The sequence below is a fragment of the Panthera uncia genome, assembly GCF_023721935.1.
Source record: "Panthera uncia isolate 11264 chromosome E2 unlocalized genomic scaffold, Puncia_PCG_1.0 HiC_scaffold_19, whole genome shotgun sequence".
NCBI classification, from domain to species: Eukaryota; Metazoa; Chordata; class Mammalia; order Carnivora; family Felidae; genus Panthera; species Panthera uncia.
In genome coordinates this window covers 32,838,348-32,852,827 of record NW_026057588.1, presented here as the reverse complement: position 1 = coordinate 32,852,827, position 14,480 = coordinate 32,838,348, and the positions used below count along the sequence as shown (strand labels likewise).

Here is a 14,480-nt window from a genome sequence, read left to right as displayed (position 1 = left end):
TTCCAGCCCCGTGTCAGGCTCTGTGCTGACAGCTCAGAGCCTAGAGCCTGCTTTGTATTCTGTGTCTCCCTCTCTCTCTGTCCCTCCCTGCTTGTGCTCTCTCTCTTTCAAAAATAAATAAACATTAAAAACATATATATATATATATATATATACATATATACATATATACGTATATATGTATATACGTATATATGTATACACATATATACGTATATAGATACATATATATGTTTATAGATACATATATATAGATACATATAGATAGATAGATAGATAGATAACAGGTTATGCATGGTGGTGTGGGAGCGGAGAGTGGCTCGCAGCAAATGTGTGGTTGAGGATTCAGAGGGCTGGTGCCATCCAAGCCTAAAGCCTGCAGAAAACTACAACTTCCAGCGTCTCCCGCGGCCCGCCTGAGCCCTGGCTGTCATGTGACCTCGGCTCACGTGTCTCTGCAGCCGGCTCGGGTGGGAAGCACCTTAGGTAGGTGGTAGGAGGTGGAGGCGGTGGAGGGTGGAAGTGTTAAGTCTCGGACCCCAGCTGTCTAGAGCCCTGCCCACTCCGTGCAGGGCTCCGAAGCCCAGCGTCGTCGGTCCCCCGCCAGCCCTCAAGAGGACCGGCTTTGCCGAGGCGCCGTAGTTCGGACTGTTTCCACCTAGTGCTAGGCCTGAAGCGCCTTCCTAGCTTACCTCACAGCAGCCCACTCGCCTCGCTTGGGGCCTGGGGATCTTCCCCTCCGCGCCGGGTGCGCCCTAACCCACCTCCCAGTGCAGCCCTCCCTGCTTATTTCTGGGATCCAGCCCCAGATTGGACTGGGAACCCACTCCGGTTGGGATCTGAGAGGGCCTATTGCAATGGTTACAGCTCTGGCCTGAGCCTGTGGACATCATTTTTCTGGTTCTGCCGACTATCTGCTGTGACATTAGTCTAGCCTCTTTCCTTCCCTGGGCCTGTTCCTCTAACTGATCTGCTGCTCCATTATTGAGTTAACGTCAGAGCTGCTGACGCTCTGCTGACCAACGCAGAAACAGCTCACACTCTTCTCTCCACTGACAGCAGATTTTAGATAAAGTCTTGAAGAAGAAATTGGGGCCAGAGAGGGAAGTGAGGAAAATCAGATCCCAGGTCTTCGAGAAGGAGCTGTAAGAACAACACACCCTCCACCATAGCCCGTCAGGCGGAAGGAGAAGGTAAGGTGGGGACAATGGAACCGGGGACTTCGCATGGAAGGACAGCCAAGAGATCTTGGACCAGTGCAGAGACCTCTGTGTCTGAGATGTGAGCAGGGTGGAGGAGGGGGTCTCACAGCTCTGGGAGCCCTGACTTTGCAGGGCTCTTTCTTGAGCTATGCTGGAAACCTGGGAGCCCAGAGCTCTCTGCCTCCACTACTCACAGCTTTGATTTTTTTTTTTTTTTTTTTTTTTTTTTTTTTGCTGTGTTACTGGTTGAGTAACAGGTTGCATAAGAGGAAGCCTGTGGCATCTGATCTTTCTGGACTTGGAGCCAGCAGAGAGATATTTCCTCTGGAGCTGTGTCCCTTGGTTGCATGCTTGGTGAGAGCACCCAAACTCTCTTTTTTTCCCTCTCATGAACGTATGGTTCCCATCTTTGTTCATCCATCACCAGGAGAAGCAATGAGAAGCATCCGACGACCTGGGGGTGGGCGGTGGCCTCATTAGCCATTCTAAACCCCTCAGTGTGCTGAGGGCATCAGAGAGACGCCTCTCTGATAGGCAATGGTTAGGTCAGTCACAAGGGAGAAGAGTGAGAGTTAGCATTGAATTTTCAAGGGCTTTGAAAGCTACACAGAATTTAGACTCTGGGCTAGAGGGCAGTATGTTGGATTGTAATATATTGAAATACCCACACTTCTAGGTGAGGGCTGCGATTGCAAACCCTGTGGTGTGGAAACAGGCTGGGAGGCCAGATAGATTTAGACCCAAATCCTGCTCTGCCTTTTGCTAGCATGTGACCCTGGGTCAACGATATGATCTCTCTGAACCTTATGACCACTGTGATAAGGACTGAATGAGATAAGATATGTCCAAGATACTTCTGCCCAACAGGAGTGTAGCCTCTCCGTAGTGCTGATGTGTTAGTATTCCCCTCTCTTAGGTTTAGGACTTATTTACCTATGGGTCTCTAAGCCTGAAGCAAGCAGGCTTTACATCAGATATATTTCTGCCTCTGCCACCATACACTGTGACACCCAAATGCAGTGTTCTGCAGAGGCACACCTGGGTTTGAATGTCGGCCATATGACCTTGGGAATGTTGTTTCAGCGTTCTGTGCCCATCTCAGGATAACAGTAGTACCTGTGTTTCCCATCTAGGTTGAGAAGAGCCAGAGCTCACAGGCCTCCTAGGATAACAGCCCCAAACAGGCTAGTGCCGCCCTCCAGCTGCCCAGGGGATGTGGTTGTGAGGCAGAATCCACAGACCCCGTGGGAAGAGGGCTCCGAGGGCAATGGCCCAGGTCAGCATCAACAATGACCTTGGCGAGTGGGGTCTGAGCACGGACTCCGGGGAGCGGGCCCGTCTACTGCAGAGTCCCTGCGTGGACACAGCCCCCAAGAGTGAAGGGGAGGCGTCTCTTGAGAGTCTGGGCAGAGGCACCACTTCCACAATTGGGGCCATCTTCATCGTCGTCAATGCCTGCCTGGGTGCAGGGCTGCTCAACTTCCCGGCGGCCTTCAGCACTGCAGGGGGCGTGGCAGCCGGCATCACACTGCAGATGGTGAGTGTGCTGGCCGTAAGGGCCAGAAATGCAGTTCAGGTGTTGGGTCTGAGCTCTTTACCTTGGAAGGGAGGCTTTGCCTCAAGGATAGTCAGTCAGTGACACAGGCTACCACTGCTCCCACCCTCACCTTTGGCAGACATTACTAACCTATCCCAGCACTCTTTCATCTGAGCCCAGGTGAGGCTGCAGAAGGCTTCCCAGCAGTTTGGACATCGACTGCATATTTAATAATTTTGTAGTTTATGTTTAAAAAGTGGGCTCTTACCTTTTAGAACTACATGCTGGAATATTTACTGGTGAAATGATTTGATAGCTTGTATTTCCTTCAACATAATCCAGAGTGGCAGAGGGAAACAAGATGAGCCATGAGTTGATTATTTTTGAAGCTGAGTGATGGGTGCATGGTGGTTCATGATACCATTTTGTCCCTCTTGTGTGTATTTGAAATTTTCCACAAAACTTCTTCTGTTTTTAAAGAAAATCTCAACTCGGCAGCCTCCAGCAATCTGGTAAAGTTGCCTACAAGATGAGGCTTATTTACCAAACTGGCAGTAGGCATTGGCCTAGTAAATGCTGAGCAAGATCAGGCAGCCCTTTGTTGCCAGGCCTGTCCCACACCCTGTGGCTCTGTCCTGCTTGCAGGGCATGCTGGTCTTCATCATCAGCGGCCTCGTCATCCTGGCCTACTGCTCCCAGGCCAGCAATGAGAGGACCTACCAGGAGGTGGTGTGGGCTGTGTGTGGCAAACTGACAGGCGTGCTGTGTGAGGTGACCATTGCCATTTACACTTTCGGCACCTGCATCGCCTTCCTCATCATCATCGGGGACCAACAAGACAAGAGTGAGGTTCCCCCTCAGTACCTACTTCATCCCTCCCGCTCGGCCCTCGGGATCCTGGGTGGAGGAATGGGCACGAACACCTGCCCAAGGCCTAGCCTGGGTCCAGCCTTCTTCTGTGAATCCTCCCTCCTGGCTGCTGAGCCCATTAGACAGATGGAGGCCCTGAGGCTCAGCAGAGCAGGAGGGCCACAGCCTGCAGGAGCCTGGCATGACATTCCCTCCTTCCTCCCTGTGCAGTTATAGCCGTGATGGCAAAGGAGCCTGAGGGGGCCGGAAGCAGCTCCTGGTACACAGACCGAAAGTTCACTATCAGCCTCACTGCCTTCCTCTTCATCCTGCCCCTTTCCATCCCCAGAGAGATCGGCTTCCAGAAGTATGCCAGGTTCGGAGGCTCCACCCCAACCCAGGCCAGACAGAAGCTCTAATCACACACAGCTAAAGGCCCAGGCACTGCTGGAGAACCCCTCTCCTTCTGGGCAGCCAAAGTGGGCAAGGCAGCGTGGACCATGGCTCGCAAGGCCACCAGCATAAGATTTCCTTTTGTGTCTGCATCAAGGGAGACAGTGGCCCTTTGCATAGTGAGAGATCATGTTCCAAATGTCCTTGTCACAGAAGAGACAGGTGGTTATCAGGAGTGTGAAGGGAGCTTCCAGGCCAGGACCTTGGCTTTCCCAGGGAGGAGGGGATTTTTTATCATTTGGAATTGTAAAGCCTGGCCCCATCTTCCATGCAGCTTAGTATGAAGAGACAGGACTGGCTTCCTGGCTGAGGGTCTGAAAAGCTGTGTAATTCTGAGCCATTTCCTGTGATCCACAATTGGCAGGGTCACACTTGGCTGTCTCCAAGGTCCCCTTTAATGTTGACATCCCCGTATTTGAATCTTCAGCCCTTTTACCTCCAGCGGCTCCTACTTCTCAAAGGCCCTTGTAGCAGTCACCTAGTGAGGGCTGCACTGATGGAAGAAACACATATGCTTTGAAGCCCAGACCTCTAAGCCGAACCAGTGCATTTCCTAATGGTCAGAAATGTTAGTCTGGTCCCCTCTTGCGGTCCAGCTCCCTCCAAGCTGTGACTGGTTTCTCTAAAACCTATTTCTTTTTTTTTTTTAAGTTTATTTATCTATAATAAATAATCTATACACCCAACGTGGGGCTCAAACTCATGACCCCAAGATCAGGAGTCACATGCTTTTCTGACTGAGCCAGCCAGGCGCCCCTCTAAAGCTTATTTCTCATGGATTTTTTTAATCTTTGTTTGGAATAATCTCCCAGTTTATTCAGTAGACACTGTGGTCACTAGAGCTGAGGGTAGATACCCCTGGGGTGCAATCAGAGAGAGGGAAGCTGGGGCTGGGGAAGAGGAAACTCAAACCATTCTTTCTGGCAGCTTCTTGAGCGTCGTGGGCACCTGGTACGTCACTGCCATCATTATCATCAAATATATCTGGCCAGATAAAGAGATGACCCCAGGGGACATCCTGACTAGGTGGGTAAGAACCCCAAGGAAGCCGCTACTTGGGCTCCAGGAAGTACTGGGTCAGACATCAAAAGGCCATACAGGTGCTCTTTTTAAAGCTCATTAGGTCACCAGAGCTTGACTTGTTGGTCATTGGAGAAAGGAGGCAAGAGTGAGAACCAACATCCAGTATCCAATATCCAACAGATAAGCCATTGTAAGACTTGGCCTCCAGTTATGGAGACTACCAGGGTAGAATTGCATATTTTTGCAACTTGTCCTTATCTGTAATTTCTGTATGAGGATGAATCTGTTTTCTCATTAAAAAAAAAAAAAAAGTTTCTTGTTTTTGAAAGAAAAAGGAAAGCAACTCCAGTGCAGCAACCAGAAATTCTGGATTTTGGTCCCAGGAGGGTCTTCCAGAGTCTCAGTGTACTGACCTGTGAAATGGAGATGTGCCCTCTCCCTGTTTCCAGACTTAAGGGGGTTGAATGTGTAGAATAGTGGTTGGTGGAGGCCATGGTGAGATGAGTGAAGAGTAAGGACATGGGGCGGTTGGTGGCTCTGTGGGATTCACAAGCAGCAGACTCTTTGTGTGTTTGTCCACAGGCCAGCTTCCTGGGTAGCCGTGTTCAATGCTATGCCCACCATCTGCTTCGGATTTCAGGTGCCAGTTGCAAGGTTCCTATTGTCCTCTTAGCTCACTCCCCACCCTGGGCAGGAACCCACATTATAGGGAGGAAGGGGACATCCTGGGAGGAAAGACAGAGTCAGAGCACTGGGACTTGTCCTTTGTCCCTGGTGCCTTTGTCCCCAAACTGCCTCCCTCTGGAAACTGGGAAGGGGTCACTTCCCCACCATAACCGTGACCTTCACCCTAACAGTGCCACGTGAGCAGTGTGCCGGTCTTCAATAGCATGCGGCAGCCCAAGGTGAAGACCTGGGGTGGGGTGGTGACAGCCGCCATGGTCATAGCCCTCGCTGTCTACATGGGCACGGGTGAGTGCTCCCCTCTGATGGCTGGGCTTGGAGTGCTCCCACTTTTCCTCTTTGTCTCCAAGTCCTCTGGCCAAGCTTTCCTGGGGACAGCCCAGCATTCCCAGCATATCAAACACTTCTGTAGGCATTGGCTTGAACCTGGGCTGCCTTGGGCCTCCTCCCCCCCCAAATGAGAGAGATGTATTCACCCATTCACTTGGCAGCTGTCAGTCAGTGCCTCGTGAGTGCCGGGAACTGTTCCCAGCACAGGGGATGCTGTGAAGATTGACAGACCTGGTCCTGCTCACCTGGAATTGACAGTCTAGCCAGAGAGTCTTACAAGAGTAAGGCAGGAGTCAGTAAGGACATCCAGACAGTGGGGAGTGCCACCACAACAGTGAGACAGGGAAGCTGTGAGTGGGACTAGGAGAGGTGGTGACAGCCTCCATGGTTCACAGGAGGCTCCTGTCTGAGGAGCCCCAGAGATGAGGAGCGAGCATCTGAAGGGCTGAGAGAAGAGTGTTCCAGACAGAGAGGCGGGAAATGCCAGGCCCCTGAGGCAGGGACAGACAGGGCTGTGCAGCTGGAGTGGGGTGATTTGGGGGTGGGGGGCAGGCAGGGAGGCCAGACAGGGACCAGAGTAGGTCCTGTTGGGCCTGAGGACTATGGGGAGCCCAAGAGGAAGCATTTCCAGCAGGGGCACATCTCGACAAAACATGGCTGCGGGCGCCATGCGGGGAATGGTTTGGATGACAAAGCAGAACAGGAAGACCAGGCTGTGATTCCTTCCACAGGTGTTATGGGGCCAGCATTGTTCTACCTCTGAAGACAAAGCCAGGAGCAAGAGGGGCAAATAGGCCAAGTCCCTGTCCTCCTGGGGCTCATGTTCTGGCTGGAGAGACACACAATGAATAAGTGTAAAAGGAAAACACACACACACACACACACACACACACACACACACACACACAGAGGAGAGTTCTGAGGAAAATAGAGCAGGGTGCTGTGAGTGAGCGCCCAAGGTCAGGGGTTATTGTGGATGGGCAGGGTGGACTCATTCTCTGAGGAGGGGACACCAGAGCTGTGACCTGAATAGTGAAGAGATAGGGGTGCGAAGGGCTGGACAGACAGAAGGTTAGTGCAGAAGTTCTGAAACAGGAACGTGCTGGGTGAGCTCAGGATGACAAAGGTGGCAGTGGGGAGGAGATGTGAGAAGTCAGGGACAAAGCCTTGGGTCCCAGCCTGACACCCTCTCAGCCTCCAGAGCTGCTCCAGCACCCTCCCCATCTGAGTTGCACCCTGGAGTAAATGGTCCATCCCCCTCACCCTCCCAGGATTGCCCCTGCCAGCCCTCTTGTCCCTGTCCTCAGGCATCTGTGGCTTCCTGACCTTTGGAGCTGCTGTGGACCCCGATGTGCTCCTATCCTACCCCTCGGAGGACATGGCTGTGGCTGTTGCCCGTGCCTTCATCATCCTGAGCGTGCTCACCTCCTACCCCATCCTGCACTTCTGTGGGCGGTGAGCCCCCTCCCCACCCCATGGGAGTGCTCCCTCTCACCAGGACTCCTCAGCACCCCTGAGAGCCCTTTGAACATAGTCCTTTGGCCTTTTGTGAGTCCTCTTAGAACCTGTAGTCAGATCCTTTCCTGAACACCTAGCCTCCGGCGTACCCAGACCCTTTCTTTTCAGGAGGACAATAGCATCAGTTCCCACGAGGTGAGCATGTCCTGGGCCAAGCCAGGCCCTAAGCACATCATATCCACCATCCCATCCAGTCCCCGTGGCAACCACAAGAGTACTGCTGGACCCATTGCACAGAACAGGAAACAGGATCAGCGCTTAGGGCCTTACCCCTAGTCTACGCACTCAGAGGTCTGGCTCTGTGAACCGGAGGTGGGGGCCTCTGAGACACTCTCTGTGTGGGCAGGGCGGTGATCGAGGGCCTGTGGCTGCGCTACCAGGGGATGCCCGTGGAGGAGGACGTGGGGCGGGAGCGGCGGCGACGCGTGCTCCAGACTCTGGTCTGGTTCCTGCTCACCCTGCTGCTGGCACTCTTCATCCCTGACATCGGCAAGGTCATCTCAGTCATCGGAGGCCTGGCTGCCTGCTTCATCTTTGTCTTCCCAGGTATGGACCTGTGCCCGCCCCCTGCACACCGCCCCCCCGCCCTGCCCATGCAGTACCGGCTCCCAGGGTCTCCCGGCCTCAACTCCTCCCTTGCTTACCTGCCAGGAGAGTAACCACCAGCCCTTACTAATCACCCACCTCAGGCTCTGCACTAACCCCTGCCCCTCCTGAAAAGAAGGGATAGATGTTATCTCCATTCTGTTGATGAGATGTGAGGAGGTTAAACAGACTCAACCATTGAGTAACAACTTTTCTGACCCAAGTCTGTCTAGGTGCACAGCCTACACTCTTAACCTTTCATTCGCTTCTCTGTTGCTGCCTGACTGTTAGGGATCCGGCTGGTTCAGCCCATTACAGCCCAGAGAGTGCCAGGGTCTGGCGGCAGCACCCGGATACAGAAGTCGGGAGACCCAAGTTTCAGACACAAGTCTGCCACCGGATCCCCAAGAAGTGCTCCCACCTGCCCAGCCATGAGTTCTGCCTGTACCCAGCTTATTTCTCTCTAGGAGACCAACTTGAAAGTCCTTGCCACTTTGCGAGGAGCAGGGCGGGGGGCCACATCTGCTCAGAAGTGCCCTGGGAAGGGCCCTCGGGGTGGTGGGGGCTACTGTTGAATCCCCTTCCGTGGCTGCCCCTTTGGCTCTGGGGCTCGCCTGCAGCCCGAGGAGAGCCTGTCAGACGCTGGCCTCTCCCGGGAGAGCAGATGCAAGGCCTCCGACTGCGCATGGAGTGGGGCAGAGGTGAAGAGTAAACACAGGCCTTTCTCCATTCACCGCTACCTCTTGGTAAAGGGGGGAGGGTGGGCCTGAGTGAAGGAGCCCGCCTGAGCTCTCGGGGCCACGTCTTCTCTTCCAGGGCTGTGCCTCATTCAAGCCAAACTCTCGGAGATGGAAGAAGTCAAGCCAGCCAGGTAAAGCAGAGCCCGGGGCGTGTGGAGGTGCCACATGAGGGATGGGCTGGTGGGGGCGGGGGCACTTAAAACAGGGAGAGATCAAGAGACCTGTGGACTTAAAAATAGCAGAAGAGTTTTTGGGGCGCCTGGGTGGCTCAGTCAGCTAAGTGTCCGACTTCAGCTCAGGTCATGATCTCACAGTTTGTGAGTTCGAGCCACGCTTCGTGCTCTATGCTGACAGCTCAGAGCCTGGAGCCTGCTTCAGATTCTGTGTCTCCCTCTCTCTCTGCCTCTCCCCCACTCATGCGCGTGCGCACTTTCTCTCAAAAATAAATAAACATTAAAAAATTTTAAAAACAAGACAAACCTCATACCTTAAAAAAAAAAAAAAAGGCTTGGGGCGCCTGGGTGGCTCAGTCGGTTAAGCCGCCAACTTCGGCTCAGGTCATGATCTCGCGGTCCGTGAGTTCAAGCCCCGCGTCAGGCTCTGTGCTGACAGCTCAGAGCCTGGAGCCTGTTTCAGATTCTGTGTCTCCCTCTCTCTCTCTGACCCTCCCCTGTTCATGCTCTGTCTCTCTCTGTCTCAAAAATAAATAAACGTTACAAAATTAAAAAAAAAAAAAAAGGCATAAGAGTTGTCTAAATACCTAAGAAACGGGTGGCACATGCTAGCTGTGACAGTTTAAATGCTACTGAAGGACTTTAGAGAAAAAAGTAGAAGTTCCTCTTGCCCCTACAGCCCACTCCCCACCACATCCCTTCTCCTGAGAGCTCTCTGTCATCAGTATGGTCTTCTAGTTGTTTCTGTGTGTGCATACATGTCCAAATACATAGAGCTACGCATACGTATGCACAAACACATGAAATTTTGTGTCTGGTTTGGTTTTTTCAAAAATGGCTTCATGCCAGATGCTTTTCTACCACTTGCTTCCTTTCACTTAACCATGTGTGTTAGAGATCACTCTACGTCAGCACAAGAAGATCCATCCACTTCTTCCCTTTTTTAAGGGCTGTGGAGTGTTCTAGTGTGTGAATGTGTGAATACTCATATATGTGCATCTTGACACACCTGTTTCGAGGATCTTACTAGGATCAATTCTTAGAAAGAAGTTGCTGGATCAAGGGGCATGCTCATTTTTACTTCTGCACATGGTTTCAAATTTCCCTCTAGAAAACCAGTTAGAGTCCTAGCAGTAGAGTGAGGGTACCCTGTTCTCCACACCCCTGCCAGTATTGTCTAGAACACCCTTTTTTTTTTAATTTTTTAATATTTATTTATTTTTGAGAGAGAGACAGACAGAGACAGAGTGTGAGCTGGGGAGGGGCAGAGAGAGAGGGAGACACAGAATCTGAGCAGGCTCCAGGCTCTGAGCTGTTAACACAGAGCCCTATGCAGGGCTTGAACCCATGAACCCACGCTTGACCAACTGAGCCACCAGGCGTCCCAGAACAGCCTTTTAAATTTGTGTTAGTCTAGTAGATGAAAAACACAATATTGTTTTAATATCCACATTTCCTTGAATAGTACAGAGGTTGAAAACAGCTTGTAAGCTTTTTTAAAAGAATTATATTTACATATTCTATATACTTCATTCTATAATGAAGTAATGTTCATTATAGAAAACTTTAAAAGTACAAGTGTAAGGAAGAAAATTTGAGTCATCCTTAATGTCAATACCCTGTTGTATCCTCTTACTGCCTCGTCACTATATTTGATATATATATTTGCAGATGTCTGCGCTTTTTTTTGTAAATGGAATGGATCACACTCCATGTGACCTGCTTTTTCCTGAACACGTTTCCATCAGGAGGCATGCATTCTAATCCTGGTTCTGCCCTTGGCTTGCTGTGACCTGTCAATGAGCTCCATTAGGTCTTGGTCTTCTGACCCATGGACTGGATCTTACACTTGGCCCCACATACCTTTGTATGAAAAGTCATTTAGAAGTAGGAAGTGCTCTACTCACTAGAGAAATGCTATAAGTAATTACAATAATTAACACACACACACACACACACACAAGTCTGTAAAGCCAAGGGTAGGTTGACTGACTAGGCCTCTCTCTCCTGCCTTACAGCTGGTGGGCGCTGGTCAGTTATGGTGTCCTCTTGGTCACCCTGGGAGCCTTCATCTTCGGCCAGACCACAGCCAACGCCATCTTTGTGGATCTCTTGGCATAACCACTGCCTCCCAGGCAACACATGGCCTTTGCCACTGGACCCAGGAGCCCATCTCTTAGAGTTGTGGGGTCACCTTGAGTCCAGCATCATTCCCAACCGCTGGTAGGATGACATCTGAACATCCTTTTCCAAGAACAGTTCTGGAGTAAAATCAGGCCTCACACCTCTGGACGGCTCAGACCCAGCTCCCCCTGCTCTCCAGTCCTGGCAGTGCCAGGATGGAGGGAGGAGGTCTTGTATCACAGAAGAACCTTCTCTGTCCTTCAACTCTCGACTTCACCTCTGAAAAACATGGGTGAGGAGGATCAAAACATCTCAGAAAAAAGACCGCAGCCTGACTTTCCTTTGGAGAAAGTATGGGCAAAGGGCCACTCGACAGAGCACCCTGTCCTGAGCAGGACCTGTGCTCATTATCCCGGGACTCAGTGCCTGCTCCAGTTGGGCAGCCGTTTGGCCAGCCATGACTTCTCTGGGATCTGGCAATTTCCAAAGGTAGCACAAAAATCATACAGACGCACAGAGGTAGATAGAGTCATGCCTTGTCCACCCCCAGCCTGGGTCCAAAGTGAACCTGTAGACCTCTTTTCCGTGGCTAATTGACATCTCCCAAGACTTTGAGGCCTCACCCTCTTTCCCCAAAGCTGAGGGTCCAGGCATCCCTCTCCTCCTCCATCTCCAGACATCATCAAGTCTAATGTTTACAAACGGTGCCAGCCCGGCTCTGACCCAAAGGACAGGGGCCGTCCCGTGCCACCACGGTGCTGTGAGTACTCCTCAGTTAGCTTTCCCCTTGGCAGGAAGTCTGTTTATCTCACTCAGATTCCAGATGAGCCCCTCGTTTCTGTGGCACAGGGTGGGTAAGAGAGAAGGCTGGGAATCTTTCAAACCCACGCAGGTTGGGCCGGTCAGGGTCCAGGTGAGCCTCTCTGTTACCTTCTCTTTCAGTGACTGCTTCTCTCTGCCTGCCCTCTGCTTCCCCTCTCCCCTGGCAACCCCAGCAGGATAGCCCACAGAGAAGAAGAGCAGCTGAGTTGTCACTGACTGGGCAGCACTTGAGTGTAGTCACGCCGGTCTAGAAGTTTCCCTTCTGGTCCAGATCTTGTCTGCTCCCTCCCCCCAGCATTTCTTCAGCCCCTCCCCCAGTTTTCTAGCTCAGTCTCTCCTGCTCATGTAACACTGGGGCAGGAGTTGTGCCCAACCCTCTCGTGTCAGCTTCCTCAGCTCCACAGGCCCACCAGACCTGGCCTCAGTGACCCAACACCGAGGTCACATGTGGGTTGTACCCCAGGTGGGGTGAGGAGGGACACTCTTCTCCCATTCTCAATTCCCAGTTTTCCCTCCTTGGCTGTTCACTTTGACCAATGCCAGGCATTGAATCAGGCCTCCTCCACCTGGAACTCCTAGAATTTCCTTGGCCCTGCCTGCCCCAAACCTCTGTACGAGGGGTGAGAGGGACCCCCACCCCACAGCCCTCCACTCAGGGCAGTGAGACCACAGAAGCAGAGACTGGCCGCAGCCAGATGGGTTCTGCTCAGGTCCTGGAGTGGATGACTCACCTCTCTTCACATCCCTCAGCCCCTCAGCCCCTGGAGCCAGACCCCCTGTGCTGTTTTCTCTCCGCCCCCTGCACAGCACCAGGTCCTTCCAGTGTCCATCCATGCTCAGTCAAGGGATGGGGGTGTAAGGGGAGTCCTCGCACAGAAACAGACCCATCAGGAAAAGGAGCTGGAATCTGGCCATGTGGCCTAAGCTCAGGAGCCCCCTGCCCTGCCCTCCCAGCCAGGGTATTTTACTGTTTCTTTTCTACTTGTGCACATTCATACCAGAGAGGATGGCTAATAAAAAGAGACTGTGCTGCTGAGCTCTGTGGCCTATGTCCAGTGCTGGGGACACAGTCCAGACCACTGACAGGAAGAAGGTAGGCTGGTGGAGAAGGGGTGGGGCAGGCACTTCTGGCTTCATCGTCTTTGACCCCTGTGTCAGGGATGAGTCCTGCTGTGTTCCCCTGACCAAGACGGGAACATGCGAGTGGTTCTTGGTACCTCCCCTCTCTTCCACATCCCATCAGGCCCTGCCTGCCAACCTGGGGATTTACCCTGGGCTCCTGTCCTTGGTTTAAGTCCTGCTTGTGTCTTCCCCGCTCCATGTGGCCTCAGACTGGCCTCTGTGCTGCATGTCTCTTGCCAACCTCACATTTTGGGGTGAGCTTCCAACTCCTGAGCATCCACCCTCATCCTTTCAGAGGCATGTGTTGAGCAGACCCTGGTTGTCCTGGTAGCGGAGCCAGGTACTGACTGCTCAGTGCTGGCAAGAAGGTAAACTCAGCAAAACAGACAGCGGCTCCACCCTCAGACCAAGTGGTCACACAAGTATCTATTTGCAAATTGTGATATGTGCCAAGAGGAGAACATATAGAATGTTCTATTGGGAGACCTGAAGCTTGTCTGGGGAGTCAGGGAAGGCTTCCTGGAGGAAGTGACATTTAAGCTGGCCCCTGAATGATGAGTAGGAATGAACTAAATGAAGAGAGGTGAGGAAACCTTTCCAGGCCATGGGAACTACATGTGCACTTGGTATTGGAAGAACATTGTCTGTGGGGTATCGCCTGGATGTGGGAGAGCAACAGGGATGAGACTAGAGCATTCTGGGGTGGTCTTCAGTGTCGCCCCTCTTGCCCACAGGGTAAAGTGTAACCAGCTCATCTTCCACCACACTCCCTCCCTCCCTCCTGATGCGAGTGGGGACTCTCTCCAGGGAGAAAATACTTCTGAAGTGGCCTAGTACTTTTGAGGGCTGGAGGAGTGAGACAGCTTTGGGCCGCGCTTCACGGGAGGACTAGGGGACGAGAAGTTGAGGTTTGGTTTCACTTTCTCTGAACAAAGAGAAGGAAAGGTTACATCTATGCTAAAGGCCAAACACCAGATTCATCATTTGTTCGTTATATTCAAGACTTTGCTCGTGTCGTGTCGTCCCCATACTTGTAGGCACTTGATCACATCTCCCCGTTGCACTGTAAGCTCCATGGGAGCAAGGGCATATCTCCTGTTAAAAAACAAAATTCAGGGGCGCCTGGGTGGCTCAGTCGGTTAAGCGGCCGACTTCAGCTCAGGTCATGATCTCGCGGTCCGTGAGTTCGAGCCCCGCGTCGGGCTCTGTGCTGACAGCTCAGAGCCTGGAGCCTGTTTCAGATTCTGTGTCTCCCTCTCTCTGACCCTCCCCTGTTCATGCTCTGTCTCTCTCTGTCTCAAAAATAAATTTAAAAAAA

General features: G+C 52.2%; 1 protein-coding gene across 4 annotated transcripts; it reads left to right on the top strand.

The window, feature by feature from the left end:
- The first annotated feature begins 406 nt into the window (after positions 1 to 406).
- Positions 407 to 14,271, top strand: SLC38A7 (solute carrier family 38 member 7). Of its 4 annotated transcripts, none has more exons than XM_049620742.1 (12): positions 407 to 486; positions 1,060 to 1,193; positions 1,460 to 1,556; positions 2,336 to 2,739; positions 3,385 to 3,583; positions 3,820 to 3,964; positions 4,969 to 5,067; positions 5,647 to 5,704; positions 5,922 to 6,036; positions 7,386 to 7,533; positions 7,943 to 8,142; positions 8,473 to 9,623. In XM_049620742.1, the coding sequence occupies exons 4-12, from the start codon at positions 2,470 to 2,472 to the stop codon at positions 8,646 to 8,648; spliced, it is 1,410 nt and encodes a 469-aa protein (XP_049476699.1). In that variant the 5' UTR covers positions 407 to 486; positions 1,060 to 1,193; positions 1,460 to 1,556; positions 2,336 to 2,469; the 3' UTR covers positions 8,649 to 9,623. The 4 variants fall into 4 exon arrangements, 3 of the variants coding, with proteins under 3 accessions (XP_049476699.1, XP_049476700.1, XP_049476697.1); XR_007455571.1 differs by lacking the exon at positions 407 to 486 and adding an exon at positions 11,113 to 11,157 and having other exon boundaries at positions 503 to 1,193; positions 8,473 to 9,052; XM_049620743.1 differs by lacking the exon at positions 407 to 486 and adding an exon at positions 11,113 to 14,271 and having other exon boundaries at positions 503 to 1,193; positions 8,998 to 9,052.
- Positions 14,272 to 14,480: the final 209 nt, after the last annotated feature.

What these genes read in the sequence shown, in the direction of transcription:
- SLC38A7 (XM_049620742.1), top strand. Translation starts at nt 2,470, where the DNA reads ATGGCCCAGGTCAGCATCAACAATGACCTTGGCGAGTGGGGTCTGAGC. An exon ending in GGCTTCCAGAAGTATGCCAG is followed by an intron (nt 3,965 to 4,968) that starts GTTCGGAGGCTC and finishes TCTTTCTGGCAG; the next exon opens with CTTCTTGAGCGTCGTGGGCA. An exon ending in CTTCATCTTTGTCTTCCCAG is followed by an intron (nt 8,143 to 8,472) that starts GTATGGACCTGT and finishes CCTGACTGTTAG; the next exon opens with GGATCCGGCTGGTTCAGCCC.